Source organism: Diabrotica undecimpunctata, chromosome 6 (genome assembly GCF_040954645.1).
Source record: "Diabrotica undecimpunctata isolate CICGRU chromosome 6, icDiaUnde3, whole genome shotgun sequence".
NCBI classification, from domain to species: Eukaryota; Metazoa; Arthropoda; class Insecta; order Coleoptera; family Chrysomelidae; genus Diabrotica; species Diabrotica undecimpunctata.
In genome coordinates this window covers 82,767,373-82,785,116 of record NC_092808.1, presented here as the reverse complement: position 1 = coordinate 82,785,116, position 17,744 = coordinate 82,767,373, and the positions used below count along the sequence as shown (strand labels likewise).

The 17,744-nt window shown below is 33.7% G+C and overlaps 1 protein-coding gene across 3 annotated transcripts in view; it reads left to right on the top strand.

Annotated features, from left to right (window-relative positions):
• Positions 1–11,334, top strand: part of LOC140443518 (uncharacterized) — a 148,054-nt gene extending 136,720 nt beyond the window's left edge. For all 3 annotated transcript variants that reach the window (XM_072534828.1, XM_072534831.1, XM_072534830.1), the window contains one exon: positions 6,205–11,334. In XM_072534828.1, coding sequence (XP_072390929.1) covers positions 6,205–7,550 — 1,346 coding nt within the window. In that variant the 3' untranslated portion in view covers positions 7,551–11,334. The remainder of the gene's footprint in view (positions 1–6,204) is intronic.
• Positions 11,335–17,744: the final 6,410 nt, after the last annotated feature.

The window sequence follows — 17,744 nt, the reverse complement described above, 5'->3', positions numbered from 1 at the left end:
AGGTGAATGTGATTTTAGTTCTAAAACAATATATTTCTCAAGAAATCGGCAGCTTAACAGTCCTCCACAGTAAACTTCTCTTCGACATTTGTTTGCAATGTTATTTGTCTCTTTGTATCTTTGTCTAATTTGAATGTGGTGAGGATAAACACCAAGAGATTTAAACAGTCGACGTGTTGATGTTTCACTGATATCTAGTTTATACGCAGTATGTCGAAGACTTCGTTTTGGAGACTGTAAGATCTGATTGAGAACTCATCCTTGATTATTGTTGTTAAGAACTATTTTTAGATGCCAAAAGGGCCCTTGCGCAGACAACGTACTAACTGTGTTACGAAACGTCTTAACGATTGCTAAAATTTGACTATTACTAAAGAATCCTTGTTAAACACTTGTCTATATTTTTTAAACATTTTTATTAAACTAGAACCATTCTTCCGTCCATTTACCTATGAATGGAAACAATGCTCTACTACAAACACTATCTCCTGAGTTGTACGAACCCTTTTCACTAAGTTTTATTAACAGAGCATTGTTAATATGGCAGTTAATGATAAATAAGTCGAATCAAATAAATACATATTGCGTGCTGACTTTCACAGCCATCTAAATTTCGGTACTGTTTATTTTACCGAATACCTTAAGATTATTAAATATTTAAACTTAAGTTTATTTTATTTGTGTGTTTATGTATTTTGTTTATCGTCCTGACTGTAACCTAATTGTTCATTTATTAGACGTTTGAACTGCCTCCACCAAGTTACATGCAGTATCAAAGACATTGGTGTTTAACATTGTGGAGCATTTCGGGAATAATATTGTTTTACATGTTAACGATGAGTTGTAGCAAGTTTTGTAAATGATAATGATAATGATAAAATAATAAATGACCCTTATTTTAAATCTCCTGAGAATGTAGATAATTCAGTAGGTTTCCTTCTTACGATACCTTTTTGAAACTTGCCATTTAAAATTATCTCACAGGTACCGACGATCCCCATCTTGTTGAAAAATTAAGTTTTCTTGACGATAACGGTTGTCTTGATCAATTATGAGTATTACAGTGGGATTAATGTCATTTTCCGATAAATCTAGATACAGTTCGCCATTAAAAGTTCCAGGTGAACGAAATAATACAAGAATATCATCCCTGAAAAAATTCGTGCCGACAAAAGGTTTAGTTTCTATGGATGTTGTTATTAAAATAGTTATTTTTAATAATTATAGTTATATCTTTAAGAAAATTGATTTTCAGATTTAGGGATTTAGATTTTGAAATTTTCATGTTGCGTTTTTCTGGTATTCTACCTATAATACTTCCTTGTTTTCGATAAATTAAATAGGATGGATGAAAAAATGCAGCCTTGTCTGCTATTTGTCAAGCTATTTTTAACTCTCCCTTTTGACTTGTAGAGATGCCTTTAAATGCATCTTACATGCGTACAAATAACTTATAGATGCGCCAATAAAGTGGACGAGATGATGTGGTACTCCCATCTCTGTCATTGTGTTCCAAAGTTTATTCCACCACATTTTATTAGAGGATTTTTAGTAGTCGATAAAACATATTTAATTTACTTGTTGGATTCTGCATCTTTTTTATAATTTATGGTATGTTCAGTATATGTTCTAGGGTGCCTTATCTAGGAATAAATTCTGCTTGTTCTCAAGACATTTCTGAATAATTATTAAGGTGTTTAAGTCTCTCGTGAAATATATTTCGAAATATCATGCTAGCATGAGAGAAAAGAGCTATTGCTTTGTAGCTGGAGCACTTTATTTTAGCCTTTTTTTTTAGAGATTTCTCGGTCGGCCAAAGTTTTCATTTACATACTATTATGTTTTTATTAATTCTAATTTATTGTTTTTCTTTATTATTTTAAAGGTTCTATTTATAAGACTTACAAATTTATTAAAGTCTTTATTACTAATTTATCTTACACTAATAATTATATAATTTATTATAATACGTGCGTTACATTTTAAAACGCAGCGCGATCTTCAAAAACTATAGTAGAATTTCACTATTTGGTAGAGTGATTCATCATTTAAACGCTGAATATCCTCAAATTTAAATGTACACAGCTGCCCTCGAAAACTACCCGTTTTCTCAATTGCAATTTGTGTTTTCTCATAAGCAATTACACAATATATAAGCAGCATATTTATTTGTGCTTCTCTATAGAAAAACTGACCAGGAGTTGTGGTACAGTGTAGCCAATTCTGGTTCACAAGTAGTAATTATGGTCATACAAAACCTGTATTCTTCCACGCAGCGATTATTACCGTCATACAAATACCAAAAAACATGATTTTTTCAATAGTAAAAATTTAAGCACAAAATTGTAACTAAATAAATTTTATTTATATGTTCCGTTTCGTTACATATTTAAATTTATAAAATAAAAATCGATATTTTAAAACAATATTTTTCAATCGTTTGGCAACTTTGGAATTAGCGACGGAACTCCGTTTCAATTCCGACCCACAGAAAGCCGTAAAACTAGTTATTGTCGAGCAAGTGCCCATCAACAACAGTTCATTTACATTGGCGTTTCTGAGGGTAGGACATGTGTTGCATTTTATGAATATATTTTATGCGATAAGTTTGTGTTATTGATAAAACGTGTTATTGATAATACGAGTGTTATAGTTTGTCATTTTATAGTAAATTTTTAGTTATATTCTGTGATTATTTGGTTTGAGTTTTATTGGAGTTCGACGAAAAACCGAGTTGTTCCAAGAGAAGACAGCAAAATTCTGATGTTGATTAAAAAAATTAAAAGCCGCAAAAGAGACGGAAAATTTAACGTGTGAAGAGAAGGTAATGATACGAAACGTTTATGAAGGAATTGTCGGCAGAAAAATCGCATTAAATGTTAGCCAAGCGGTCGACATTTGTAGCAGTTTAACAAAAGTATCCGTTATCTGTATTTATCGTGTACTTCGGAAAATACATCGGAAAATAAAAAGCAAGAAAAAGGTAAAACTAGAGGTAGGAAAAGCATTGTTTTGGATGACGAGACAAGGAATATTATATACAAAGGTCGAAAAATTCATTCATTTTATTTTCGGAGTGAAATTCCGACACTGAAAAATATTTCTCAAGAGCTCGAAACCAATGACTCCTTACCCAAGATATCTCGTAGAGTCTTAATCAGGACCATGCGCGAAATAAACTTTTGATATGTAAAACTCAACAAAAAAAAGTATGCTATTAGAAAAAAAAATAAAATTATTGTGTGGAGAAGAAAATATTTAGAAGAAATACGCAAAATTCGCAGCACTGGACGCAAAATATGTTATTTGGATGAAACCTGGATTAACGAAGGTCATACAATTGGAAAAGTTTGGCAAGATTTCAATGTCAAAAGTAGACGCGAAGCATTTATAGAAGGCTGATCTACAGGATTAAAAGCTCCATCAGGAAAGGGACGGCGTTTAATCATCACCCATATAGGAAGTGATACAGGGTTTCTTGATGATGGTTTTTTTTCAATTTGAGTCGAAAAAACAGGTAATTATGAAAGAAATTAAAAGGGAGGATTCAAGAATGGCTTACAGAAAAGGGGATTGCATACGAAGAATCAATGCTCAAAATTTAGCTAGTTGACATCACGGTTAAGGAAAAGTGAATATCTTAAATATGCTGTAGATGAAACTGCAAAAGATTATGGTGTCAAAGCTCTGCGTCTACCACCTTATCATTGCGAACTTAATCCCATTGAACTTATCTGGGCGCAAGTGAAAGGAGAAGTAGCACGCAATAACAAAACGTTCAAATTAAACGAAATTAAGAAACTTTTGATTCAAGCAATCCTCCATGTAACTCCAGAGAAATGGGCTAAATGTGTAGGCCACATAATTAAAGAAGAACATCGTATGTGGGAACTTGACACTCATATCGAAGTTTTACTAGAGCCAATTATAATTACACCAGGTGGTGAAGATAATGACAGCGATAGCAGCACTGCATCTTCAGATTTAGACAGCGAGTAATATTTTCTAATAGTTAAATAAGAACATCAGCATAAAAAAAACCAAAAACAAAAAAAAACGAGAAGAACATAGTAAGTGTGTATAGTGTTTGTGTTTAAATAGAATAGTACAATGTTTTGTTACATCAAACATTATTTTTATTTTGTTTTTATAGAATTTTATTTTGTTTTATAGGATTTTATTTTGTTTTGTTTTATACTGTTTAAGTGTTTTGTTCATTTTATTTAATAGGATAATATGGCTCTTGGCGAACACCCATTTAAAAAATGTAACGCGCCACAAGACATACCTCTGGGGTGGTGTGGAAACTGTCTTAAAATTTGTTTTAAACAAATTTCATTGTGTAATTCTTTAAGGACGGGTCACGTCAAAAGACGTTTTAGCGTAACTTCCGCGACAGCCGGTTGGTATCAGTAAACTTTCTGCAAAATTACTTGTTTTTTATAGCTTTTTGTTTGGGGCATTCTGTATTTTTAGGGGAATGTAGGGAATGACCCACAAAATATTTATTCATGTGTTTATTTATTGACGTTTCGATATCTATATCCAGAGACCGTTTTCAATTATACAAATGATAGTAATATTTATTTTCTATGGCTTTTCGCTTGTCGTTCTGTATTTTTAGAAATAATGTTGGGAATAAGCCACAATATATTTATTCAAATGTTTAATTTACGGACGTTTCGATCTCTATAAAGAGACCGTTTTCAAACATACAAATGACAGATATTATTTAATTTTCTATAGCTTCTTGTTTGTGGCATTCTATATTTTTGGGGAGAAGGTTGGAAATAAACCACAATATATCTATTTACATGTTTAATACACTGACGTTTTGATCTCTATTCCGTTTGTAAAGATAGAAAAAAAGAAGAAAATAAACAATATAAGATTATAAAAATATATAATAATAAACAAATAAAATAAATATAACTATCATTTATATCTTTGAAAGCGGTCTTTGGATATAGAGATCGAAACGTCAGTAAAAACTTGTAAATAAATATATTGTGGCCTATTTCGAACGAAATTTGAAAAATAAAATATAATTAACGTTAAAATTGAAGTGAGTGTACATCACTGGATTTTCATAAGTCTTTCCGCATTTCTGCGCCTTTAAACGATGAATCACTCTCTCAAATAGTGAAATTATACCATAACTGTTACTGTTTACAACAAAATTCCTCTTTAAATATAAAATCCCGCTATTCGAGAATTGCGGCGATCCCATCGAAGAGCTCAGACTGGTTTTATTCGGCCTGCCTGGAAATTTCGAATCGTGGGTGACTCATCATAATTCCGGTAAACAGGTCTTTCAACTGAGCGCCGAAATTACTAGAAGTAGAAAAGAATTAGTCATAATATATTTACAGTTTTGAGTCATATGACACGTCATTATTTATCGTAACAATACCTTAGATTTACAGACATAAGATGTCAAACAAGTTGTGTCGCATATATGTGTCGGCTACTATCATTTCAGCTACAATTTCATTTATTCTTGCATATTTTTTATGTTTTAGTTTTCGTAGAATAGCTTTAACTTTAGTGCGTTTTGAGTTTTTGATTATCTACTGACGTGAATTTCTGCAGGGATCTCCTATTTTCTTTATTGATTTTGGATTTTACTCATTTTCTGTTCTGTATTTCATATATTTTGGTATAAAATAGTTTACATTTAAAAGTTTTTTTATTATTTTCTTATCAGCTGAGGTCCAGTTGCTTTAATAAATCAACTATTAAAAACCAATATTAACATAAGCAAGAAAGATAGGTTTCATTTTGAATAAAATTAATATTAAGGGTTTAAAGCTTTCGTAATCGGTGTTTTGTCATTATACAATATACCCTAAATTATATTTGCTCATTAAAATTTGAAACGTGTTTACTAGATAAGAATTTACAATAAAAAAATCTATAATAATGGAATCTAACGAATCTACTCATAATAGAATAAGATATTATTTTTTATTTCATTGGCGTAAAAAAATAAAATTTAAAAAATACTAGTCATAAGAGGTTTTGATCTGTCACATGACAATAATGCCTTAAAGGGTTTAAATTTCTGTATATCAAGATTCATCTATTAGCGAGAGCTTTGAAACGGAATATTGTAGGTCGAATAAAGAAACATTTAATATAAATTAAACATTTCTAAATTTATATCATATTATATTGTTGTTAAATGAAATAATTATATTTTAGGAACTTTAACTGCCATCAGCGATGGAATGCAATATGGATGGACAGCACCTGTATTACCAATTCTTCAAGGACCCAATTCTCCAGTCAAAGTTACAAACACACAGGCAGAATGGCTAGAAAACTTATTAATGCTTGGATCTTTTTCCGGACTTTGGATAACCATATATTTAGTTGACAAAATTGGTAGAAAAAAATCCATTCTTTTAGCTTCATTTGTGACCATAATTATTTGGATAGTAACGGCTGTAGCTCCTAGAGTAGAATACATATTTGTTGCTAGAGCATTTGCAGGATCAGCAGGAAATATGGCTTTTGTAGCTACGCCAATGTATATTGCTGAAATAGCTGAACAGAAAATAAGGGGTTTTTTAAGCAGTTTAATTTATCTTATGATGCTTGTCGGTATTCTTATAATTTATTCTGTAGCGCCTTTTATTCCTTTTTATGCTCATTGTGTTTTGGGAGGATCTTTAGCTTTAACAGAACTTATAATTTTTCCCTTTATGCCAGAAAGTCCGTATTATTTACTGTATAAAGACAAACCAAACGAAGCCCTTCAGTCTCTAAAAAGGTTAAGAAAAAAAGGTCATGATATAGAAAAAGAATTAGAAAGTATTAAGGTAGCAGTAGATCGGCAGAAATCAGAACGAGGTAGAATCTTTGATCTCTTTATAGTTCCTAGCAACCGTCGAGCTATATTTATCATGGGCTTATTAAATGCAGCTCAACATTTTAGTAGCATTAGCGTTTTACTTATGAACATTCATGTTATTCTTGACGCTGCTGGATCTATTTATATACAGCCACGAATGGCTGCGATTTTATTTTCAGCTATAATGGTGATGGCAGCGTCAGTTGCTTGCCTCACTATAGATAAGTATGGTCGAAAAACTTTACTTATTACCTCTAGTTTGTTAGCTGGGTTGTGTTTACTCGTTTTAGCAATTTACTTCAGTTTAAAAAATGGTGGATCAGATACTTCCAGTTATAGTTGGATTCCAATTGTGTGCGTTATGCTCTATGCTTTAACTTTTAAATTAGGTCTGGGTATGGTACCCATAGTGCTCACAGCCGAACTATTTCCCACTAAAATGAAGGCTTTCGGTATGACAATTGCAGATGGATTTTATGTTATAGCTTCATTACTATCTTTACAAGTATATCAAAGATTAACTCAACACTTTGGATTACAATATCCCTTCTACGTTTTTTCGTTTAGCTGCTTCATAGCCGCTGGATTTACTTACATATTTATACCTGAAACAAAGGGTAAAACTTTGGAAGAGATACAAATGATTTTAAAAGGAACTCACGTAGAAAATAAAAAAGGAGATTGCGAAAACTAAAAAAAAAAATTATAAAATTTGAATAAAAAATCAAACATTCATCTATTTATAATCCCTAAATTATCTTCAAAGCTCAAGCTTTAATATAGGGATGCTAGGTTCATAATATGCTACAAATTCGAAATGTGTAGCATCTAAATTAAACATGGTAACTTTAAACTGTCATATTACTATAGTTTACAAAAAAATATGTAATTATATATATTACACTTAAACTTGCAACAAAGAAACTACCATATAGCAGACTCATTTTCCAAATTTATTCTTAATTTATTGGTCTCTTAAATTCAATACATAATTAACAAAAGTAGAAGCGTTAAAATAAACTTCAGTTTTTGTATAATTGTAGACTGTTTTCTCAAAAAACTTGGACGATAATTTACTTAAGAAAATACCAATTTTTTTTCATTGTAAAATATATTATACAGAAACGCATATAAACTTCTGGCGAAGACAATTACCAGGCTGTTTTAAATCTACTTTTATCTTCCTTCTTAAATACCAATAATAATGTATCAAAGCAAAACAAAAGTTTAGTAAATTATACACAACATATAAATATTTGATAAAATAAAAATGTTCTCTTTCTTTTTCCTCTCTTTAAGACATGCTTGTTCATTAGTAGATTGACTAATGGATATATGGAAAGTTTCTATTCGATCGCTTGTACCGTTTGCCAATACTTCTTCTTCTTGTTGTGCCTATCCGTTTCGGATGTTGGCGACCATCGTGGCAATATGTATTTTGCATACTGCTGCTCTGAAAATATTTGTGGTTTTTGTATTGAACCACATACGTAGATTATTCAGCCAGGAAATCCTTCATCTCATGCTCCGCGTTTATCTTCTAGCTTTCCTACTGATACTTCTACTGTTTGTTAATTTTTTCCTTGTTGTTTTGAGACATGACTCAAATATTAAATAAATTTTATTTCTTAGAAGTGAAAGTCAATAAATTTCTCTCATTTTTTATTAAACGTCCCAGAGTATTATCCTCAGATGCATATCTCCATAGCTGTAGACTAGCAAAATCTTTAGGTATTATTTTTTCGTTACCTGCTTAATGCTGACTCCATCGCTTTTTAATTTACATCTAGTTGGATCTTTATTAATACCAATTATTGTAGTGTTCTGTTTAATTTTCTTTCTTTGTTTATTCTCTTATATTGTTGACTATTTTTATGACTTGACTAAATATTTATTGAATAAACGACATAGCGTAGGTCTTAATGTGTCTCCTACCTTTTTCAATTGCCTGTACCTGTCGGTACCATAAGCTGTGTGTCTATTCTGCTTTTAAATTAAGTTGTAGTTATAATGTTCAGGTTAACTTCTCTATGATACAACAGATATTTTAAATCAAAACAAAGTAACATATCGTTGAAAAACTGCTAGTGGACGATAGTTTAGATCCTATTCATAACTACCTAACGCAAATTTAATAATCAGTATGATATAGTAGTGTATATTCTCATATATATATATATATATATATATATATATATATATATATATATATATATATATATATATAGAATGACACAACGATTCCCAAAATCACAAGTCTAGTTTAGGTTAAAAAGTTTTAAAAGTAAACAAGTAAAAAATTAAGTCACATTTTATCCAGAATATGTACTTACCACCGGTACTATTAAGTATGACTTATTGTATTGGTAATTTATGTTTAATTTTTTCTTTTGTACCAATTATTATTTATATAAATAAATGTCTTAAAATATAAATTCAAATACACATACATATTATGTTCCTTTCAGTACTTGAGATATAAGGGTAGTTCATTTTTGTAGTACTTAGTATCATTGGGCTGAAACTAAAAAAATACATTATGATCATCCAGCAATCAGTCAACAAATTTCAAAAAATATATCCCTTTGTATAGTAATCGCTAGCTAGGACGAACCAACAACGTACATTTTAAGTATTTCTGAATGTTTCATGCAGTTATGGGGGCATATTCCTAATAAAATGTCGTGTAGAGATCGGTGTGTACACATTCAGGTTGGAGTGGAACGAATATGATAATTTGGTGTGGTTCTTCTTAGCCTGCGGGGACTAGGTATAATAATTTTTAAAATTATATATTATCTAGTTTTATTAATTCAAATATATACCGAAAGTTCCGTTGCCTATAATGTGAATAGTATTATTGATTAAGTAGTAACCAACTTTTTTGAAATGTATTATAAATATAATTATTTTAAAAACTTGTAAAAAATTTAATATCCTAGTACAATAATAAATATATAGTATCCGACAATTTGTATTTACACACATTGGTCGAAATATGTAAACTTTAAAAATGGAACCAATAATTATTAATTAACTAGCGAAATTGAATAGGTATATATACCTAATTTTTTTGACATGTTTATTATATAAACAATCGAATATGCCTAAAATAGTCATTTTTAATAATGTTAAACAAAAATCCTTAAATATCTTCTTTTTCTTAGATTACCCTGAAATTTTAGTCTCATATTGGTAATAGCCTTTATGAGAACTATTTGTAAAAGCAAACTAGTAATGCATTTATTAACAAAGAACTTAATTTTACTGTAAATTATGTAGAACCGAAAAATTATAAAAACATTGAAATTAGAATAAAATATTAACATTTCAAGTATTGGGTATATGAGGTCATGTATCTCATGTATCTTAACCATACAATAATAATAAAAACAATAATCTAGTAATAAGAAAAACTATATTATTTATATAAATATAAAACAAATTTATATTATCTGAATACTAAAATTAAAGTTAAAAAAAGCTAAAAAAAATATATAACAAATATTGTTTGAATTTACAAAATCTAAAAGAAGAATTATAAGGAATAAAAAAACAGACAGAAATCAATGCCGAGTTATTTAATATTAATTTTAGAGTATGGTTTAAATTAATATAAAATTTACAGATATGCAGATATTTAGGGTTTTTTGTTTAGCAGGGTCTATTGAATGATGTTGAGAAATTATTTTTGATTTCGATAATAATTTTCAAAATATTCAAAATAAACTATTAAAAACCTATTTTTCTTTTATTTTATTATAAATACACTTGTTTAATTAAAATTACGATCACTCAACTGAGGTACTGCAATGTTAGTTATGTTTGTAAATCTCACACCGAGCATTTCCTTGACTGTGATTTTAAGTATCGTGACTTAAAAATGGCATGTGTTGTTAACAATCCGTCAAAATGTCATTTCGTCAACATTTTGTTTGCGAAATGGAGTGATGTTGAACATTTAAGAATGGAATGGTTAGTATTCTTTTGAGTAATCTCGCGTTTGGCATCCTTGGTATAGGTCCCAACCATCTCAGTTTTTGTGATTTTATGATCCCTACAATATTTTATTCTGGATACAGCTTCTCCAATTCTATATTTGGTCTGTTTATCCACATCCGAATTCCATTTCAATCTTCCATTGTTTTCCCCCAAATTTTTTCGCAATAAATTTTTCAAACACTTAGAGCATAACTTGTTTGAATGTGTTTATCGTCCATGTTTCACTGGCATATAATGCTTAAGGTATTATCATATTCTTATCAGCCCTTATATATATATATATATATATATATATTGTTACGAACATGCTTTCGAGATGGCCCAGGTAACGGTTGCATTGCATCTCTAATACCCTTCCAGAAGCTTCTCTGTGTATCGAGTGCGAGAGAGAATAACCGGTCACGTAGGCGAATTAGAGGTGGGACAACGCCAGAATATTCTCGAACCTAGTAACTGTAGTATATATAGGTAACAATGTTAGAAGTAGTTTAGTCGTTAAGATACTACCGAACTGTAAAGTTATAAATAAATATATGTATATAAATTCGAACCGCTCGTTTTATTTAATCACGCTACAGTTGGTGTTACGGTGTGAGTAAAAAGAAATAAATTCAGCAGTGACTTTTGAAAAAGACTTTTGAACTTTTGAAAAGTATTGTACGTCGGGAACATCCGCGTAGTTCGGTAGTGTCCTTTGTACGAAAGAACATTTAAAAAGTACGTGTGTGCCTGACCAAAGATGTTGCTAGTACAACTTTCAGTAAAACAGTTGCGTGAGCAACTGGAAGAACGCGATGAAGACTGCAGCGGGTCCAAGAAGATACTCCAAGAACGACTAAAGAATGTTCTTAACAAGAATGGAGATGACCCAGAGACATTCCAGTTTCAGTCAGCGGAAGAAGCAGTTTTAATGAAGATAGAAGAAACTTCTAAAAAAATTGAAGAATCTTCTAAAAAAATGATGATAAATTCGAGACTGTTTCCAAAAGATTCGATGAAACGTCTCAAATGATTGAAGAATCTTCTCGAAAGAATGATGAAAGATTCAATGAAACGTCTCAAATGATTGAAGAATCTTCTCGAAAGAATGATGAAAGATTCAATGAAACGTCTCAAACTATTAAAGAAATAGCTAGACAAAACGACGAGAAATTCGAAAATATGTCTAGAAGATTCGACGAAGTATGTAATCAAAACAATGACAAATTTGAAGAAGTCACAAGAACATTCGATAAAGTAGAAGAGAAGATCAAACAGTTAGAGAGCATGATAACTAATATAAAAGTGCCACCACCAGTTAACACAATAGCCTTAGATCCGGTAGTGAAAGAAGAATCACCTAGAGACGAAACGACACATAATATGAGATTCAAATTGCCACCATTTGATGGAAAGTCTTCTTGGTCCATATACCTTAGACAATTTGAAGCTATTGCGACAGCCAATCATTGGACAGAACAAGAAAAAGCTGTTTCCTTGACTGCTGCTTTACGAGGTGATGCTGCGGATATCCTAAGATCAATTCCTAAGGGTCAAGAAAAATGTTACCAGACCTTGTTTACTCGACTAGACAAACGTTACGGAGATGCCCATCTACAACCAGTGTACAAAGTACAAATAAGAAGTAGAATTCAACGAGCAAGTGAGAGTTTGCAAGAGTTTGAAGCAGATGTTGCTCGTATAGTGCGGTTGGCTTATCCGGAAGTACCAGACAACATTTTGGAAGAAATTGCTGTAGATGCCTTCGTCAATGGGTTAAGAGACATTGAACTACAGAAAGCTTTACGACTAGCAAGACCGAAAGTTTTAGATGAAGCGCTCGCTATTGCCTTAGAACATGAAACAACTAGTCAAGCTTCACGGAGCTATCGAGTACGAACCTCTGAAGAGAGCGACGAACAAAACGAGAAACGTCTGGAGGAAATCGTACGGAAAGTAGTTCGTGACATGATGCCGAAGAGACGTGAACCCAGATGTTGGAATGGTAACGACGTAGGTCACATTCGTCGTAAATTGCAAGAAAATAATACAACAGTCAGAAAACTAGAACGGGTCGACAACAAGGGGCAACTGCGGACCTCGAGAAACACAGCCCCCATAGTAACTGTGAACATTACGTCCTCAGGTGGAATTCATAGCTTGTACATAGAGGGTCGTATCAATAATAAAAGTAGATCGTTTTTGGTAGATACAGGTGCAACGGGAACTATTGCACGGCCAGAAGTAGTACGAGGCCATCTTAAATTATTGCCTGCAACAGTAAAGCTTAGAACAGCAACTGGTGAGATAATTAATACATATGGCGAGGCTAATATGTCAGTATCCATTGGCCAGACCACAGTGAAACATACAGTATTAATTGCAGAGATCTCCGATGAGTTCATATTGGGGATGGATATACTAAGGAAAGTTGGGGCTGTATTGAATGTCAAAGATGGAGTTCTCGAGATCAGTGGTGAAGAGTTGCCGTTTCATGAAGACAAAGAAGATGTTATCAGCTTAATAACTACTTGTGACGTAACAATACCCGGTAATAGTGAGAAAATTTTGATGACCAGACCTGATGGTTACTGTCGAGAGGGAAGTTTAAGGATGGTCGAAGATGTGAATAATGCCGAGTTCCTAACGGCAAAAGCTTTGGTGAGAATTCGAGATGTCGTTCCTGTAAGAGTTATGAATTTAAAGGGAACTACTATTAAGTTAAGTAAAAGAACTTTGATCGGACAGTGTGTTCCCGTGGCTTCGATTTGTTCCATGAATACTAATAAGAAACCGTCGAAATCTAAGTATCCAAAGGAGCTTGTTGAGACCATGATTAAAACGTGCCAAGATCTTGATGATGAACGAACTAAAAAAGTGAAGTCTATGCTGATAGAATTTCAAGATGTTTTTGCCATGGATAAGAAGGATAATGGCAAAACAAGCATAGTAAAGCATAAAATTAATACCGGAGACGCTCAGCCAATCAGACAACAACCTAGACGACTTCCATTTTCGAAAAGAGATGAAGCCGAAGACATCATCAAAGATATGAACAAACAAGGGGTAATTGAACCATCAAACAGTCCATGGACATCACCAGTAGTCCTAGTAAAGAAGAAAGATGGTTCAACACGTTTTTGTATTGACTACCGACAGCTCAATGCAGTAACTAAAAAAGATAGTTATCCTTTGCCCAGAATAGACGATACTTTGGATACACTTTCTGGTTCTCGTTGGTTCTCCACACTCGATCTGAAAAGTGGATATTGGCAAGTAGACATGGAGCCAGCTGATCGTGAAAAAACCGCATTCTCGATAGGATCAGGGCTTTGGCAGTTCACAGTTATGCCCTTTGGTTTATGTAATGCCCCGGCCACATTTGAAAGATTAATGGATGCCGTTTTAAGAGGTCTAACATGGAAAACATGCCTGGTTTATTTGGATGATGTAATTGTAGTTGGAAGATCCTTCGATGAACATGCCAATAATCTAACAGAAGTCTTTCAACGATTGCGGGCAGCGAATCTGAAGTTGAGTCCGAAGAAATGTCACTTGTTTCGACGAGAAGTGAAGTACTTGGGACATATTGTAGCAAGTAATGGTGTAACAGCTGATCCTGAAAAACTTGCAGCAATTAAGGATTGGCCAGTACCAAGAGATAAACACGAAATTAGAAGTTTTCTTGGCCTATGTACATATTACCGCCGTTTTGTCAAAGGATTTGCCAATATCTCCAAGCCATTAACAAAGTTGACAGAAGAAGGCAAAGAATATACATGGAGCGAAGAGTGTCAAAGAGCTTTTGAACACTTACAAATGGCTCTGATCAGCGCACCGATTTTAAGCTACCCTAGACAGGCAGGTAAATTTGTGTTGGACACCGATGCAAGCAACAGTGCAATAGGAGCTGTTCTTTCCCAAATCCAAGATGGGCAGGAGAAAGTTATCGCTTACTTTAGCAAAGTCTTGTCAAAACCAGAAAGAAACTATTGCGTTACCAGAAGAGAATTGCTAGGCGTAGTGAAGGCTTGTGAGCATTTCCATAAATACTTGTATGGCAGAAAGTTTCTTCTTCGCACGGATCACGCTGCTCTAAAATGGCTCTTACAATTTCGTAATCCAGAGGGCCAGATGGCAAGATGGTTAGAACGATTACAAGAATATGATTACGAGATCGAACACAGGGCTGGCAGAGTTCATTCAAATGCTGATGCCCTTTCGAGACGGCCGTGCAGTGCAAATTGTAATCACTGTCTTAAATTAGAAGAACGACTTTGCCCCGTGAGACGAACCACCGTCATTAATGAGCAATGGCAGCCTCAACAGCTACAAGACGCTCAAGCAGATGATCCATGTATAAAAAGAGTATTGGATTGGATGCGTCGAAGTGAGAGACCTTCTTGGCAAGACATTAGTGCATGTAGTCCAGAAGTCAAGTGTTACTGGAGCCAATGGAATTGCCTAGTGCTGAAAGATGATCTTCTGTATAGAACCTTTGAGAACGATGATGGTACAGAAACTAAGCTTCAGTTAATTGTACCTAAAAGTAAAGTGTCAGAAGTATTGCGTCAGTTGCATGACGGTGCATCAGGTGGACACTTTGGTATCACGAAGACTCTGCAAAAGGTTCGAGAACGGTTCTATTGGGTGAACTGTAAAGATGATGTAAGAAGATGGTGCCGGAAATGTGAACTGTGTGCAACCAGTAATGGTCCAGCTGGTAAAAAGAGGGCACCTATGAGACAGTACAATGTTGGTAGTCCTATGGAAAGAGTAGCAATCGACATTGCAGGTCCACTTCCAGAGACAAATGATGGAAATAAATATATCCTGGTAGCCATGGATTATTTTACGAAATGGACTGAGGCTTATGCAATACCAAATCAAGAAGCTGCTACCGTTGCAGAGGTACTTGTTAAAGAATTCTTTAGCCGATTTGGTGTTCCCTTGGAGATCCACTCCGACCAAGGGCGAAACTTAGAGTCAACCCTTTTCCAAAACGTTTGTAAATTGACTGGTGTCAATAAGACCAGAACGACACCCCTGCATCCTCAATCAGACGGAATGGTCGAGAGAATGAACCGAACAATGGGTAAACACCTATCCAAGGTTGTATCAGAACATCAAAGAGATTGGGACCAGCATATTCATTTATTCCTAATGGCCTACCGCTCGGCCGTGAATGAAACTACAGGCCAGACTCCAACCTGCCTGATGTTAGGTCGTGAAGTTCGTTTGCCCTGCGACCTAGAGTTTGGCTGCAGACCTTCCGAAGAACATGTTGCAAGCGAAGATTATGTCGACCGCCTGAAGTTAAGAATGAACAACATTCATGAACTTGCCCGACAACACATCCAGATAGCCAGTGACAGAAAGAAAGATCAATATGATTCTCGATGCAAGAGTGAAAGCTATGAAGTAGGTGATCTTGTTTGGCTTTATAATCCACAACGTCGTCGAGGCTTGTCTCCCAAACTACAAAAACAATGGGAAGGTCCGTATGAAATTAAAAAGAAAATAAATGACGTAATATACCGAATTAAGAAGTTGCCGAAAGGTAAACCAAAAGTAGTTCACATAAATCGTCTTGCACCATATGCTGGCTCAAATGAAACAGAAGAACCACGAACCCTTCAACATGAGATCAAAGATGACCGGCGACCAAGCTTTAATGAATTTATGACAAATTACGCAGAGAGAAAGAGTGCTAGATTCGGCGTAACCACAGAAGTTCAGCAGGATCTTTTTAGTGTTCCGCATAACGTCTCTCTAGCCCACTGTGTTGCTCAAGATCTTGAGATGACTAAAGGAATCTCATCCGTATTTTATAAGAAATTCGGTCGTTTGGACGAGTTAAAAAACCAGCAGCCTAAAGTTGGAAGAGTAATGAGATTAGAAGATGGTTCTCGATCTTTGCTGTATATGGTGACCAGGAAGTCGTATACAGACAGGGCAAGCTACGAGGATATATGGCGTGCTCTAACTAATTTGAAGAAAATTGTGTGCAATTACGACATCAAGAATTTGGCCTTACCCAAGATAGGTCATGCACAAGATAATCTGGACTGGAAGATTGTCAGAAGCATGCTTAAAGTGATCTTCCGAGAAACCGGCGTACGAATTACTGTGTGTTGCATTAACCCGATGAAATCGTATCCTTCAAAGTCAGTAGACTGTTATTTCTTTCTAAAGGGTTCATGCAGAGCTGGAGAGTCCTGTAGATTCCGCCATCCTGTGTCTACATATAGAGTTGCTGATCGGGACGGTCAGATTTAAGAGGGGAGCAGTGTTACGAACATGCTTTCGAGATGGCCCAGGTAACGGTTGCATTGCATCTCTAATACCCTTCCAGAAGCTTCTCCGTGTATCGAGTGCGAGAGAGAATAACCGGTCACGTAGGCGAATTAGAGGTGGGACAACGCCAGAATATTCTCGAACCTAGTAACTGTAGTATATATAGGTAACAATGTTAGAAGTAGTTTAGTCGTTAAGATACTACCGAACTGTAGTTATATTTATAAGTTATAAATAAGTTATAAATAAATATATGTATATAAATTCGAACCGCTCGTTTTATTTAATTACGCTACAATATATATATATATATATATATATATATATATATATATATAGAAATGTTTCTTCAACGTTGAGTTTCCCAAAAAAAATCTTTATTTCGAAAATAAAAGTTACAATTTTGAGAAATACTACAAACTACTACATTTAATGATTTAAAGTTGACTATTGAAACATAATATTTACAATAATAATAAAAATATTGATTTCTTCCTATTTATAACGTCGGATATCAGAATCTGCTGATTCTTAATAGTAAGGGAGCTTATGGCTACATTTCTCCTCCCTCCATTGGTTGGGACTTCGTCCTCGAAGTTTTGGTTACTTC